The following is a 16,240-nucleotide window of genomic DNA, read 5'->3' on the forward strand; positions in this document are numbered from 1 at the left end:
ATAGCATTAAAGGAGGGGGGGGAGCAAGTCACAGAATATGTAGATTTTTAACGTATTTGTTAAAAAAGAAAAAGGACCTAAGAGAGAATGAGAAAATGAGAGAAAAAGGAGAAATAGAAATAAACATTTGTATACATATGTTGAAAAAATCATTTTTTTAAAGGGTCTAAAAGAATACATACCAAACCATTAAGAAAGGATACTCTGGGGAAGAAAGTAGGATTAGGGCCTGCAAGTTGAAGGGGACTTTTACTTTTTACTCAAGCTCACTTTCTGTGTTCAGTCTTTATTACATTTTTAAAGCAAGATGTACAAACCAGTGAAAACACTAAAAACTGACCAAGAGAATAAAAGAGCAATAATGAGAAAATTACATATTAAGAACAACTACTAACACCTACAAAGATTCAAAGCAACTGACACAATAAATTTTATTGTTTACTCAATGACAGGTTCTGGACAAAGTAAAGACAATGGAGACAATGACAACACATTTAAACTCCTATCACAAACTGATCTGTTACAAATTTCCAGTGGTGCAATACATTAAGATGTAAAATATATAAAGAAAAAACCCAAGAAATAATATTCAGATTTTTGCAGTATAATGCAATATCCTTAAAAAAAAAAAAAAGGTTTGTTCTAATTGTGTATTTAATTCTGACAGTAATTCAAAACACAAAATCACATTTTCCTACCCTTCCCCAGAATCTGGGGATTGCAGTATTAGAGAAGTGTGCAAAAATAAAAACAGATTTAGAGCTCAGAAACAAAGCATTTTCCTTATTTTAATGCATCAAGGAGCAAAAATTTCAATTCCAAAAAGCCAATCACTGATATATGCGGATAAATAAAACAGATTTGACAACACTTTCATAATCAAACCTAACATTATACTAAAAGTGTGTATGTGTGTGTGCGAGTGTGTGTATACACACACACAAATTTATGCAATACCTATTTTAGAAAAAAGGTACCTTGGTGAAATGCTTCTAAAAATATTCACTTGATGCACATTATGTACAAAACCTTCTATATAAAAAATTAAACTATTTTAATGGAATTTCATGTTCACATCCCATCTGAAAACTGTAACTGAAAGATACATATAGGTCTACCTAATGGTTTCTGTCTGAAATCATGGCTAAGGCAGTTCTCTTTCCAAGGGCTCACTTTTTCACCCACTCTATGTCACTAGTACTAATATAGACAAATATTACACAGATGTAATCTGACACGCCTATGTGTTATTACCTGGAGCTCTGTTAAAACAGGATAGTTTATAGTTGCTACAAAGAATATTTTTTTCCTTAAAATATATTGTTTCTCTATTCCAAATTAAGCACTTACTTAAGACATTAAGAGGCTGATGAGCCATTCCATTTGGTGTCAAATCAATAGCCCTATAGGAAAGAACTCTGTATTGGAATAGCTAAAAAAGTTTCCACTAAAATCTTAGTGCATCCTTCACCTGCATAGAATCAATTTGGCTTAATAGCTCTTTGCCTCCAGAACACCAGTCTGGAGTTCAAATATGCTCTTGAAGGTTCACCTCAGATATGAAAAAACATCTCATATAGGCAATATGAGGACATATAGGATAATAAAATCTGTTAAAATCTGTTCAATGAGTTTTACAGCATTCCTCCTCTACAGTAGCTGCTAAAGGTGGAAAACGAAAACGGGAAAGACTAGGCAATGAAGTTGAGTAGGTCAAATATTTACAACAGTAACCATTTCACTAAGTCTTTAAGCAAGTAACTGCAATGACCTGGTACCTCTAGCTCATCAATCTACAAGCACTGAGGAACTGAAGCTGCAAAGGTGAAAAATGGCACACCCTTAGAAAAGGGGAACAGTCTGAGGCAAAGTTGTAGGTCTGTAAATATATATTTTATATGCACACACAATTGTGTGTATTACTCTGCATATATTTATATACATATTCACAAGATGCCCTGCAGTGTAGTTCAAAAGACTTTATCAAGAAACCAACTGATTCTAGTATCGGCCCTAGAGTTCATACCATCTGTATAAGAAACACATGTGCATATATTCACATAATGTAAAGTGTATCAACAAAAACATTGCTATTAACACTAGGTTAAATAGGTTTTACCAACCAGCGATGTAATCAGAACATTTTCATACACTGCGAATCAAAATAAAGAAAAATATACAACTGGGTTTCAAATTCACAAGAAAAAAGATGTTTAGCACGGCAAACAAGAACAAAGTTCAAATTCCAGAGTAGGCAAAAATATCAAAACTTTAGAAATCTCCTGGGATGCAATTAAATTACTGCATCAGTTTTAGAAAAATAGACTAAACGATGCTGCAATGGATTCTCTCAACACATCAACCCATACGTTTATCTTTTTCCTCTTTTGTTTCCAGCTGGAGGCTTCTTCAACTGAAGGAGTTGTCCTCCTGTTCCAAAACCTGCAGAGGCAGGATTGGACACCCCAAATGTCAAACCAGCTGATGCTGTGATGCCAGGATTGCTGAAGTTAAACCCAGATGTACTTGAGCTGCCAAAGCCTTATGTTTAGGGAAAAGAATATTCATATCAGAAGTTAAGTCACAGAAACAAATATAAAAAGTGAGGACGAGAGGTAAAATTCTAGCTGCAAGAGTACATAATCTATAAAAATAGTACAAATCTTATGGCCCTAAATTTCTAACGTGCAATTTTATAGGAAAATAATTTACCAAACTACTAAGTGGCACTGTAGAGAGAGAAGTTCAGTCATCCAGGTCAAAAGTGAAGCCTTAGCACAAACTGAAATCTGCAGAAGGCTTCAGGCTGCCAGACGCTTTCCTGGGAATTCAACGTGCCAAGGTGCCTTCCTCCTCAGCCCCTCCAGAGACATTTTATCAACATGTTGAAGATACTTTCACAACCTTTGGACCCACCCTTGCAATTTTAAGTCCTCCAAGAAAACAACAACCATAATTTTCAGGACAAGGAATACACTGAAGAACAGTACCTATTGTTTTGATTTTATTAAGAGCCTGTGTAATTAAGATCAAGTACTATTACTGTCTAGTTAACTAATATTAACATATTTATATTATAATTCTGATACCAATGATTTCTACTACCTTACTCTGTTGAAACTGTTTATTTTAAATGTTTTTTAATATTAAACAGAATTGCCTTCAAATTCAACACAATTTAATATTACATCATTAATTTAGACCTGCCTTTTACCCCTGAGCATTGCACATTTAAGCAAGTCATTATTTACAAATATAGAGAAAATGCAAAAGTAGATGGAATTTGGAATTTTCTATCAGAAGAGTTAGAAGATTCTATCCACTTCAAAAATGAACAAAGAACCCAATTGTAAGCTGGAACGTAATAACTAAAGAACATCTTTTTGGAAGAGAAATAATTCTCCTGAATGAATAATGATAAAAACTGAGTTAAAACTTAAACCCAAAGGGTTTATTTTTATAATAATAAAGAAAATTGTTTAACCATGAAGCTAGTCTTTGGGTTCTAAGGAATCTGTACTTAGTTAAGAAAGGATATAATTATTTATTTTATCAAACTAGTCAGTGTTGTTAGAAATATTTTATAAACCTGACATTTAGCTTATAAGATAAAGCTATATGGTTAGGCTTGCATGCTTCATCCAGGGAATAGAAACTAAATCAGGGATCATTTTTGGATATTGAAAATAACAATACTTATGCTTTTAAATTAAATACCTTGCACCTTTAAATTTGTCTGAAATTCAGGCTGAAACACACAAACCTGCACTAAGACTTCCTGAGGGTTTATTTGTTGTTCCAAATCCAAATGTGGAGGCCCCTGTGGTGCTGCATCCAAAACCAGAGCTAGTTCCAAATCCTAGTGGAAGGGCAATAGAGAAATATACAACGGCATGTAAAACACAGGTTAAAGGATTCTAACAAGTAAAACCTAAAATTATCAAAAGGTCTAATAATACAGTGTTGAAAAACATGGCCTTATGAAGAAAATCTGTTCTTTATTCCTTTGCATAAGACTTCTGGAAGAACCAGATTAATCCTGAAATAAAACATTTATATGTATTTAGACTAAGTTTATGACCCATCAGTAACTTTTAAAGACGAGGCCATAAAAAATAAGATCATTTTGGTATATTCTCTTCCAAATGAACTAGAAATTTTAGTGATCATTCAAGCATGATTTTAGTCAAACAGAAAAAAACAGATCTACTTTGGGATATTTCATTTTACCAAAAAAAAAAAAAGGGGGGGGGGGCTAAATTTATAATAAGCATGACATGCACAATAATTTAAACATGGAGTACTGCAAGGTGATTTTACTCTGCTTTTTACCCATTTTCACTTAAGAACCTTAACCGTTGAAAAACTGCATAACTATGTAATAGTCAATAGTAGGGTATTGCCATAGCATCAGCTAATATAACAATGAGAAATTGGGAGTGGGAGCATCATGTTTTGTCTTAGTAATATGATGCTCACAATTTAAATTAAAAAATATTTTTCATCATATAAAGTTCAAGAGAAGATTTTGCTAGAAGACTTGTTTTCACTCTCCTAAAAGTCAAATACTTAAAAATAAAATTCAAATTCTTAGGTACTTTATAACAGCTTATCTAAAATATTGAGTCTGATAGTCTTACTGTCTCTAAGAAATATGATGGCAAATTGGATTATAGATCATAAGAATTATGCTGTCATAATTCTAGTAATTCCTAATAGGGTCTACTATATTAAGCCATAATAGCTTATAAGTTTCCCCCCTCTTATGATGATATATTTTAGTGGAAATAACGAAACCTTATTCATTATATGACAATGTGCTCCATAAAACACAATCAACTTTCAATCATCCACATTAGACAATTATGAATGCATTTGTACTTAGCATGTTTTTGCAGAACTACCTTACTAATTAGAGTTAACTTACAAAACTATTAAAATAAATTCTATCGCTTATGTATACAAATATGTATATAGGCAAATATGCCAAAAGTACTTAGGAATGAACAAAAATTGAGCTGTTCAACTTATAATAAAATTATTTCCCCATTCAAAGTGTTCCTTTTGGACATCTGTAATACTTTAAACAAAAAAAAATAAAAATAAAAATAAAGTGTTCTTTTTCACAAAAAGAAAATAATGATTAGGAGACTGTACATCCAGAAGTAGTTTGGACTCCAAACTGTTAAGACTACTAATTTTTTTAAGTTAAATCTAAGTAATTTTCAAGTTCACATTTTAGCATATTGCTTTGAATATAGGAACATCCCTACCACTTAATTTTAATACTTTTTAATATTTACTATTCACAGATAAAATGATTTTTTAGGTTCTAAACCTAACACTAGAAAGCACTGATTATGTTTGGAGAATTGGTTTTGCTAGATGGAACCTGAACTTCCAAAATAGTAGATCCTTTTAGAAAATTTTTACAGGCTAATATCAATTCAAATGTATAATAGTCCAATACAATTATTAGAAAAGTTAAAGTGTACCTCCAAGGTTTGAAGAACCTAAGCCACTTGATTGCAAGCCAGTGCCAATACCTGAGCCGAATGGCGTTCCAAAACTAACTCCCAGAGATGGCTGTGGCCCTGGTATAAAAAACAAAAAAAAATGGGAGGGGGAAAAAACAAATTTGCCTTACTCTTTCAAGATTAAAGTTTAAGAAACTGATTTTAAAATGAACAGTAATTACTTTAAACAAAGTCTATTTGCTAAAACTTAGTTTTCAGGATGTCTCCCCGGCCTAATTTATCTGTCCCAACTGATTTACCTACTCCCCCTTCAATTTTTTTTAATTAAACTTGTTCACACTAGACAATTAGAAGAGGTTTACTGCATTGAAAGATGAATGTTAGTTTAACCTGCTAATTTGAAATCTTTAATGTATTGTAAATTATAGTTCTTTTATAGTTTTACTTCTAGAATGATTTTAGATCTCCCCACTTGTTTTATGATAAAATTAGTTGGTGTAATCAGTAAAGATTTTTACTTGTTTTCTTTTTAAAACAAGCTCCTTACCGTTAGAGTCAAGTCTCAATTGATCAAAAGAGACTGACGCTAACATAGCCATAGCAAAACTATCATGTTACTTCAAAAGAGTAAGTACCCAAAAAACTAGGCATGATTTTTTATATGAAATATAAATGATATATATATATATATATACAATAAGTAGATAAAAAACAAGACAATGTTTTATTTTATTAAATTTATTGTTCATTTTAAAGCAAATCAATTACACAGTAACATGACAATTCCAAATTGTTCACAAAAAGTGATAATTATGTTCTATTGTTAAGCTCTGCTACATTACACCACTTATCACCTGATTAAATAAGATAATGAACATTTACAAAGGCACCGCTGTGTACCTTGACAGATTCAATACATTCAAGATTTCAATTCAAAAATTTCTTTCCAACATTTTGGAAAATATACTCAGATGCAGAATGATTAGTCATCCTTTTCCCATTTATTACTTGGAAGATTTTGGCTGAGTTTATTTGGCAAGAATAGCATCAAACTTGCCTCTCACTTTAACTATATATTTTTTTAAAACTAAGCAGGCTACAAAAATCTAAAAATCTCTCATTTGATAAATAATTTATGAAAACTATTCAATAAATTTCATAGTACAATCTTCAGTCATGTCTTTTTCAAGCACAGTGATCAGTGCATCTCAAAGTTGAGGGATCTGCCAAAGTAATATACAGATTGAAATTTAAAATTTTCAAAGAATTCGAAGCCTTCAAGTTGTTCAATGAATGAGGTTTGTATATTCAAAAGGTAGTGTAAATTATAAAGCATTAACAAAAGTAGAAAACTGAAGAACTACATTTTGCTACAGTGGGACAAAAGCTGGACTTTTCAAATAGCTTCCACCCAGAAAATAAAGAATAAGAACTAATAGCAGCCAGACTTCTCATACCACTATTAAAAAATAAATTAAAAAAGGATTTAAATTTTTACACCCAGTTTGAGATCAATTTGAGACTAAAATACTTGCTGAGCAGCTCTTTTGTAAAATGTTACTATAGGAAAAAGAAACTAAGCATATTAATTTCTAATTTCTAACAAAAATAATATGTAGAAAACACATGTCCAGTTTCTTTAACATTGAGAGACTTATGTGTTATCACGTGTTAGTAGGAGGCACTGCTGGTGGAAGACCCTAAAGAATAATGCACACCACAGCCCTCAGCCTTACAAGTCGTAAGAGTCACTCAAATAACATGCTTTATTGACAGTGGGTCTATTTTTAAGAGCAACTCTAACCATCGATATTCAGGATATAGATAATGAACTCTAACGATGACAAGACTTTCCACTGCACAACAGGTACATGATATTTTGAGTTTTGTACCTTCACACAAACTCTGAAGGCAACATTATTTATAAAACTAGTAGGCAAATGTATAACATTTTTAATAGTAAAGACTTATGATAAATATCTCCCATGCCAAAGTATTAGCATATATATTACTCTGGCCACCATATAAATTAGTTTCACTATTAGAAAGCAGAATCTAAATCCTTCAGGCAAAAGTTACGTAAACAATTCAAGAAGTCTGTTTCGAAATCTGAATACTCATTCAATGAGAGGCTCTTAGTTCCATAAACAAAACCAAGTTAGTAGTAATATATTCCAATGATTGCCCAAAGTGAAATCTTCATGTAGAGTAACATTTTACAAAAGTTATAAGATATTCATACACAACAAAATCAAGTTTAATACTGTTAATTCATATTTTCCAGAATAAATTCTACCTTTTAAAAAGTAAAATTGTATTCACAGGAAAAGGACTAAAGTGCTAAATTTTTTTATAATTTTCAATGACCACTCAAAATACCTAATGTAATTAGTCTGGTTATTCCTAAGTCGTATTTTAAAATAATAATATTTCTTAAAAAACAAAAAATGCCTTTTCCCCAATTTGAAAAATTTTCCTTATTGATTTAATGGGGAATGTTCCTTTGGTTATTAAACACAACAAAAATCACAAAACCACAGGAAACTAAAACGAAATACTTAGTTTCCTATTTAACACTACACCTTAAATGTCCAAACCTACACCTAAAGCTGGAAAGTAGGAATTCCTAACAAAAGACCTCAGCACTCCTTAAAAACAGCAGCTAAGTCACATGAGAAAAGTCTTATTTATGTAAACATCAAGAACTTTTAAAATTGTCAACACACAATAGCAAAACTTAATCCCAGTACATCAGCTTAAAACAATCTACCCTAAATTAAAATTATACTGAAAAAAGCCTAATGTAAATCTTAAGCATTTAAAGAGGCTTCAGAAGTACTGGTGGATGGACAAGTGTACTCAAGCTCTAACAACATGTAATTTATTCACGTATTGATGCTTATTTCATACATAAACAGCCTGCTGGTTTTTCAATTCTTTTCAGCCTTCAGAAGCAATAAGCATATATCACACAGGTCTAAGTTCTATTACATATCTTCATTTAAAAACACAAAATGATCAAGTCACTTAAGTGCATACCTCCACATCCAAGAAAGATCACACAGAAACCACCTTCAGAAGGTAGCAGCCCAAGAAGCTATCTGCTTTTTTACAATAATGAAGTCAAGAATCCATATGCAAATAAAAGCAAAACACCTCTGACAACTCAAATCTTGTACAGGTCAACAGTAATATATAAAAATAGCACACAAGCTTTATCTAGCTTCATCCTGATAGTCTTTAAAATCTGTTACTGGTATTTAAAAAGATTTCATCAAAGTCACAGGACATAAAGAATAAATCACTGCATAATGCAATCAATAGAGACATTTCTAAACAGGGTGTAACTTATAAAATCAGTATGTATCTAACAGACCTCATAAATCTTGCTATAGTGGTGGTATGACTAACATAACTAACGTCTTAACTGGAAGAAGCATAAAGGAATGGACTATGGAGCCTGGGAGACCTTTAGAAAAACAAAAGGAAAAAGGGAAGACACAATGAAAAACTGTTATGACTGTTTGGCTTCTCAGTTCTAAAAATTCATACAACTCAGAAAACACTGTAAGACTGTTTTAGGTTGATAAATTACAATTTCTGCCACCTGATTAGAAAATCCTTATGTGGGCTTCAAAACTGCAGAGAAGAGAGAAAACAGTTCCCCCAAAGTTTGACAAAAGTCACAGACAAAATTAAAGCAGATGAGCGAAGGGCTCCTCAACATGTTTACTCTAAATTAAGTTACATCCTCTATCACCACAGAGCAAAGACTACCTATACTGTTTATCTTTGTATCCCCAGAACCTAACACATAGTAGGCACTCATATTTAGAGAATGAACATATATTTTCATATGTCCATAAGCCCAAAATGTATAAGTGAAAACCTATAAACCTCTCTAACTTAGAATGGAAATCTTTCATGTGCAAGGAACATTTAACCAAAACCATGCTTATCTGATCTACTTTAGGATTGATATTGGCTCTAAAAAGTAAAGTGGTACTATGGTTGGTCTAATTAATTGGTTAAATAATCATGAGAACTGAGGATTGTAATTATGTGATTGACAGGGATTCAATCCCAAAATGACTTTTTTCCTCCATAACTTGAGAACACAACGCTACACTCCAGCCAGCTAGAGAACTACTTACTATACATGCTTCTGTGAGCCACTATTCACATGGGTCCAGCCATGGAATGTGGAGGATTTGGCATAAATCCATCAGCAGCTGTTTACTGATGGGAAGTCAATTCTGTGATCTCCAAATGTGAAGAACAATTTTTTTAAACTGCCAACAGTGAGAAACGGAGAATGCTTTCCTGTGGAAGCAGCCTGAATGCAACCGAGATGTCCCCCCCCTTTCTTTTACTTATTTTATACTGTAATTTACTACTGGACTATATGGAACTCTCAGAAGAACATATGCTGTAGAACAGTAAGCATTACTAAAAAATGTATGAATGAGTTAAAAAAAAAAAAAATCAATATCCATTAAGACTATAGTTTTCTATTTCGAACTTCAAGCCTGACAAAAAAGGAACTGCTGGAGTAAAAGACAAGTAGTAATCTCTGAAAGACACGGGACCAAACTGAACACTGCAGAACTGACCATAAACACATTTCTCTCGTGAGAAGTGGAATTAAACCAAGGACTAAAATGTTCTGCTTTCCAGTATCTCACCAATGATTTTCATCTGCTCAGCTTTCTATTTCACACTCCTTAATGTGCACTCCAAAGCATCTCGAAACATCTTTTCCCTGTTCTTGCTACTGCTTTGTTCATTTTGAAAAGGTACAAACAAGTCTAGCACGTACTTTCTTCCAAATTTGGTTTAGAGGGCCTGTACTCTTCCTTATTATTATACATACAAACAAAACTATTGACCTTTAACACAACTTGAGTCAATAAAAAAGTACTTCATCCTGAATGTCAGTATTCTGTAATCACAATGTATGAGGAAACAAGAATGCACCACCTATCAGTATCACATGTGAAAACTGCAATGTGTGGCTGGATTATCTGACTTTAAAACAATAAATGATATAATCACGATTTTAGAATCTGTTACTCCTAATGTAATTCAGTAGTGAAACACCATGTTCTAAAGGGTATTTATAGCAATACAGCAAATAACATTAAGTAAATCACAATATTCAATATCTTGTTGCTATATAATTATTGCTAAGACTACCCTGCGTTTTTTATCAGGTATGTTTATAATTGTGTCCATCACAATTTTTAGATTGTATAGGATTCATAGAAATTTCTTCAGTGCTAACACAAGGAAGACTTAAAATGCACATAAATGTTCTGAATTTTAACAGTAAGAAGCTATAACTTGAATGCATTCAGACCTGTAGCAGGCTGTTGCTGCTGTGTAAGTGTTGCAGCCATGGCAACGGCTGCTGCGTTTGGAATGTTGCTGAAAGGGGTGGGTCCAGTAGTAACTCTGGGGGGATTCTGCCACTTCTTGGCTTCTGCTCGCCTGGCTTCAAACACATCTACAGCATCTCCCAAGAACATCTTTCTGTAGCCAAGGTACTGTTCTTTGAGCACCTAAAAGAATGAATAAAGAAAAGATCGATCAAGTTCTGTGTTGACTTTGGTAATATGTGAATGAATATATGAAATAAGTTAGCAAAGAGATCAAATACATGGTCAATATTATGCATTCCACCTAAATAAAACAGTAATGCATAGTATAGGAAGTGACAAGTGTGAGAGTTCTATCACTCCTTTGAGCATTTTCTTCCCCATTTCTGTCATATCTTTACAATAAACTGCCTAAAATATTCTGGCTTCATGAAGCCTTCTTAAAATGAGTTAGCTAAGCTTTAAGATAAGCAGAGCAATATCTAAAATTCTATTTTAAATATTCCAATTTTTTCATGAAATTCTCCCCTCCAATGTCCAACCTTTTGATAAATTTTAGATTCAAAAAGCTTGAAAATAAGCATTAAATATATATTTGTTAAGTACATTAAAAAAAAATATATATATATATATATATATCTTTATTGATTTCAAAGAGAGGAAGGGAGGAGGAGAGAGAGAGAGGGAGAGATAGAAATATCAATGATGAGAGAATCATTGATCGGCTGCCTCCTACATGACCCCTACTGGGGATCAAGCCCGCCTCTTGGGCATGTGCCCTAACCTGGAATCAAACCACGATCTCCTGGATCATTGGTCGATGCTCAACCACTGAGCCACGCCGGCCGGGCTATTAAGTACATTTTTTAAAAGACCTGGGTGACACATGTTAATGTGTGTTCAGCAGAGAGAGCTTGGATGGTAAAAAGAGGACCTTTACTTTATCTATATTGTTTGACTATTTTGCAATAAGAATAACTCATGTTGAGCTTGTGTAACCAAACAGGAGAAAAATTAAAAAGTGAGTTTATAATTTCAGAGTAAGAAAGAAAAACTACCAACTTCATAAACTGGGCTGGTTTACCCAAGGCAACATCTGCCTTGATTAAAGACCAATAATAGAAATGATTATTTTTCACATCAGAATTATTAAATACTTTTGTTGAGGGTTTAACCTAATTTAGATCAGTTTTAAACTACTTTTTGAAACATAGAATTTTCATATTTCCTACCTGTTCTGAGCTGACATTAATAAATTTTAGGCTTTTTGATTATATCAGGTAGAACACTTACAAATCCTACTGTTATAGTATTTAAAAGCTATCATCTCCTTTTGTGTGAACGTCACTATTTGATGTTGCAGTTCCAAACTTTCCTAACTCTATAATGTACTGACGTGGGGCTGCCAAGAGAAAATTGGGGAAAATGCAGTAAGAACTAGAGTATGTGATATAAGAAAAATAAATCTTTTTAAAACTGATATCCCCCAAATCCATCCTCCCTTCTGTGCAATGAACTGCACAAATCCACACAATGTTTAGCATCAATAGCCCATATAATTTTAGTTCTACGTCAAGTACTCAGGAATAATGACCTGCATAGAGACTTAAAAAGAACATCTGGTTTTTTTTAAAAAAACAAAAAACCTGACATCAGTCATGATTTACATAATTCATAATTAATAACCGATTTTGTTAAATGTCATTGAGCCTGGCTGGATCAGGCAGTTTAAGGCTGTTTCAACAGACTGTCTCATAAAAAACATTACAAAAAGAACAAAAAAACACCTCTTGTGAGATTTCTATAAGTGAAGAAGTCTAAAATCAGCTGAAAATAAATGGCAACATAGCAAATCTAATCATGGAAAATTCTTTGGCTTTTGAGAATGTGTATTAAAAACAAAAAAAGAGAGTAGGTCAAAATTTCATGTTAAGTTTATTCAAGATAATCTGGGGCTGGTTTTGTGTGAATCTCTGTCTCATTATTTTATGGTAATAAAAGGGGAGTTTACAAACCAGAGAAGAACCTACCACTGAAAAAGCATATATATTTACAAATAACAAATCTGGGACTTTCTTTAGAATGCTCCAGGGGGTGTGGGGGGTGGGGGAGTATCTCTGTGTGGAGAATTGATAAAACAGGAGCAGCAGGATCTAAATATGGGTGAAAATACGTGGTGGGTACCTGGGCATTCATTATAATAGTGCTCTACTTTTGTATATATTTGAAAAGTTTCAAGTAAAAACTAAGTTAAACACCTGAACAACAAAGACTTCAAAGCGACAACAGAGAATTATCTTTAGTAGTTTAAAAAACTTAAATAGTATTTATTATAGACATAATAATTTTAAGAATATTTGATACAAATTCCTCCTTTAAAACTAAATTATTTTAAAATTAAAATATTTTAAAGATTTGGGTTAGCCCAGCCAGCATGGCTCAGTGGTTGAGCATCGACCTATGATCTAGGAGATCATGGTTCGATTCCCAGTCAGGGCACATGCCCAGGTTGCAGGCTAGATCCCCAGTAGGGGGCATGAAGGAGGTAGCCGATCAATGACTCTCATCACTGATATTTCTCTTTCTCTCTCTCCCTTCCTCTCTCTGAAATCAATAACAACATATTTTAAAAAAAAAGATTTGGTTTAAAAATTAAAATCTATTAAAGCAAAAGGTCTAAAGTGTGCTATCATTTCAAAAATTATATAATTTAAGTGGTTAACATCTTTAAAAATTCTGTTACTATGCATTGAATTACAATAAAAAAGAAAATATTGGTAAGCTCTCTTTTACGCAGTTAATATATTTAGGCTCCATGAAAAATTTAATTATATTTGCTTGATTAGTTGATAAAAATGCACTCATATTTAATATTTCACTTCAATTTTAAAAACATTACAAAAGGTTCTAACTATGCAGTGACAAATTATTTTATTTATATTTTGTAAGCACAAATAGTTGCCTGCATTTAAAAGGAACAAATGTAAGCAAGTTTTTTAATGCAGTGGCTAATAAACATTTAAAACATACATAAAATTAAAGCAATACAAAATAATTTTGCTACTAAAAATGTTTATATTCTGTTTAGAGTGGTAAAGAGATGGAAAGAAACTAAATAAATGACAAGAGAGGATGGGTTAAACAAACCATGCACATATACCCAGTGAAACCCAATGTAACTACTAAAAATGATAATGAAGAAATATGTGTATGCACACAGAAAGTTGTTCACAATGTAATGTTACTTGGATCTTTTTTAAAAGAATAAATACTATCCATAGTTGTGTCTGGGCAAGATTATGGATTTTAGTCTTTTTCACTTATATGCAATTTCTGGTCTTTCTGTAATAAACATTATTTTGTCCCACAAATGAACAAATACTTCACTTGGGTCTAGATATCCAGAAAGATGAACTGGCAATAAAAACTTACCTTTACATTTTCATGAATAGACTGAAGTTGTGCAGCTAAAGCTACAAATGTTTGATAAATTTTCTGCATAGCCATTGACAAATCTATAAGAGAAAATTATATTATCACACAAATATATATATATAAACACAATGAATATTAGTTTTCTATTACTTGAGTTCAATTTTTGGTATAGTTAATGTGTAGGAGGAAAAAACTACATCAGTATTTCCATGGATAAAAGAAGATAGCAGAGTGAGAAGACTGAGAGAAGGATATCTACATCAGGAATCTGGGGGAGAGTCAGAGGTCCTAAGACTTCTGCCTTTGTTAGCATAGTAACAATTCATAATAAAGCATTTTACATTTATAGGTAATAAAGATCTAATCAAGGACTTTTAAGAAAATTTTCTTATGGCAGCTTTGGACAATTACTAGTAGCTATTTAGAATATCTACTACATAACAATGGCTTAACCTCTCTCCCACAAAAAAAAAAAAAAAAAAAAAATTTCCACCAAAAGCACATTACCTTGAGGAGCTATATGTGAATTATTTGCTTGAGTAGCAAGATGGTTCTCTAGTTCTTCAATCTGCTGTCTGTACTGCTGAAGCTGTACCTCAAACTGCTGAACCAAGATTCTGAAGTAGCTGTATAAAAAACATATAAATTCAGATCAGTTTTAAAAACATTATTTTCATTACATTCAAAATACCAAATAAATAAATAAATAAATAAATAAATGTGCCCACTGAAGTAGGGCCTTTGAGCTAGTGTGATGACATAATGTATCTTTAATTGGCACAGATATTATTGAAACAAAAATTCAAACTCGTACAGTATCAAAAATAGATGTATATCCTTACTCCAATTATGAAAATATCCCAAGTAAGGGATAATCTAGAAAGCAACCAAATACCCTTCAAAAGTATCATCAAGGTCATCAAAGACAAGGAAAGACTGCATAATTGTTACAAATTGGAAAAGATTAAGTAGCAGTAACAAGTAAATGCAATGGGAATAGGATCCTAGAGTAGAAAAAGTACACTAGTGGAAAATAGGTTCCTGGGACAGAAAAAAGCACATTAGTGAAAAAGTCAGTAATATTCAAGTAAGTTCTGTAGTTTGGTTAATTATTTGTGCCAATACTAATTTCCTGTTCTTGATAATTATACTGTGATTATGCAACATGTTAACATTAAGAGGAGTAAGGAAAAAAAAGAAAATTCTTTTTTATTACCATTTTTGCAAGTTTTCTGCTAAGTCTAAAATAAGTTTAAAATGAAAAGTTTAAAAAAAAAAAAAATGAAAAGTTTTTAAAAGTTCAATTGTTAACCAGAATTTATAACCAAATACTTACAGTTCTTCTATTTATAATCTGAAAACACTATAGTGTACTATAAAAACAGCACGCAATTACTACTACTACTACTGTTCTGATAAATTTAACCAGAGAATGCTAAAAAGATAAAAAGGGACATTGAATAGCATGCAAAGCAGTCTGAACATTATTTTATATGAAATGAAGACCTGTGAAAGTTTTTTGCAGAGCAAAATGACACAATTCAACCCATTTCAAAACTAGCTCTGATGGCAGAATAGACACAAGGCCCGGCCAGCATGGCACAGTGGTTGAGCATCGACCTTATGATCCAGGAGATCGCAGTTCGTTCCATTTCGGGTCAAGGGCACATGCCCAGGTTTCAGGCTCAATCCCAGGTGGGGGGCATGCAGGAGGCAGCCTATCAATGACTCTCTCATCATTGATGTTTCTATCTCTCTCCCCCTCTCCCTTCCTCTCACTGAAATCAATATATATTAAAGAAGAAAAAAAAAAGACACAAGGATAAAATATTAGAGGAAGTGCAGCGAAGAAGCACATCCCATGCTAATCTAAATAAAACAGAAGCACATTGTCATTCTTAATTTCCTGAGTTTGATCATAATATCCTTATGCTTAAGAAATATACACTA

At 32.5% G+C, this 16,240-nt stretch overlaps 1 protein-coding gene across 2 annotated transcripts in view; it reads right to left on the reverse strand.

Annotated features, from left to right (window-relative positions):
- Positions 1–406: 406 nt before the first annotated feature.
- The window catches only part of NUP58 (nucleoporin 58), a 40,072-nt gene continuing 24,238 nt past the window's right edge, over positions 407–16,240 (reverse strand). For both annotated transcript variants that reach the window (XM_081130331.1, XM_081130330.1), the window contains 6 exons: positions 14,798–14,916; positions 14,288–14,370; positions 10,837–11,038; positions 5,496–5,594; positions 3,764–3,859; positions 407–2,541 (listed from right to left, as the gene is read on the reverse strand). In XM_081130331.1, coding sequence (XP_080986457.1) covers positions 2,372–2,541; positions 3,764–3,859; positions 5,496–5,594; positions 10,837–11,038; positions 14,288–14,370; positions 14,798–14,916 — 769 coding nt within the window. In that variant the 3' untranslated portion in view covers positions 407–2,371. The remainder of the gene's footprint in view (positions 2,542–3,763; positions 3,860–5,495; positions 5,595–10,836; positions 11,039–14,287; positions 14,371–14,797; positions 14,917–16,240) is intronic.

The sequence above is a fragment of the Miniopterus schreibersii genome, assembly GCF_964146895.1.
Source record: "Miniopterus schreibersii genome assembly, chromosome: 2".
In the NCBI taxonomy this organism is placed as follows: domain Eukaryota; kingdom Metazoa; phylum Chordata; class Mammalia; order Chiroptera; family Miniopteridae; genus Miniopterus; species Miniopterus schreibersii.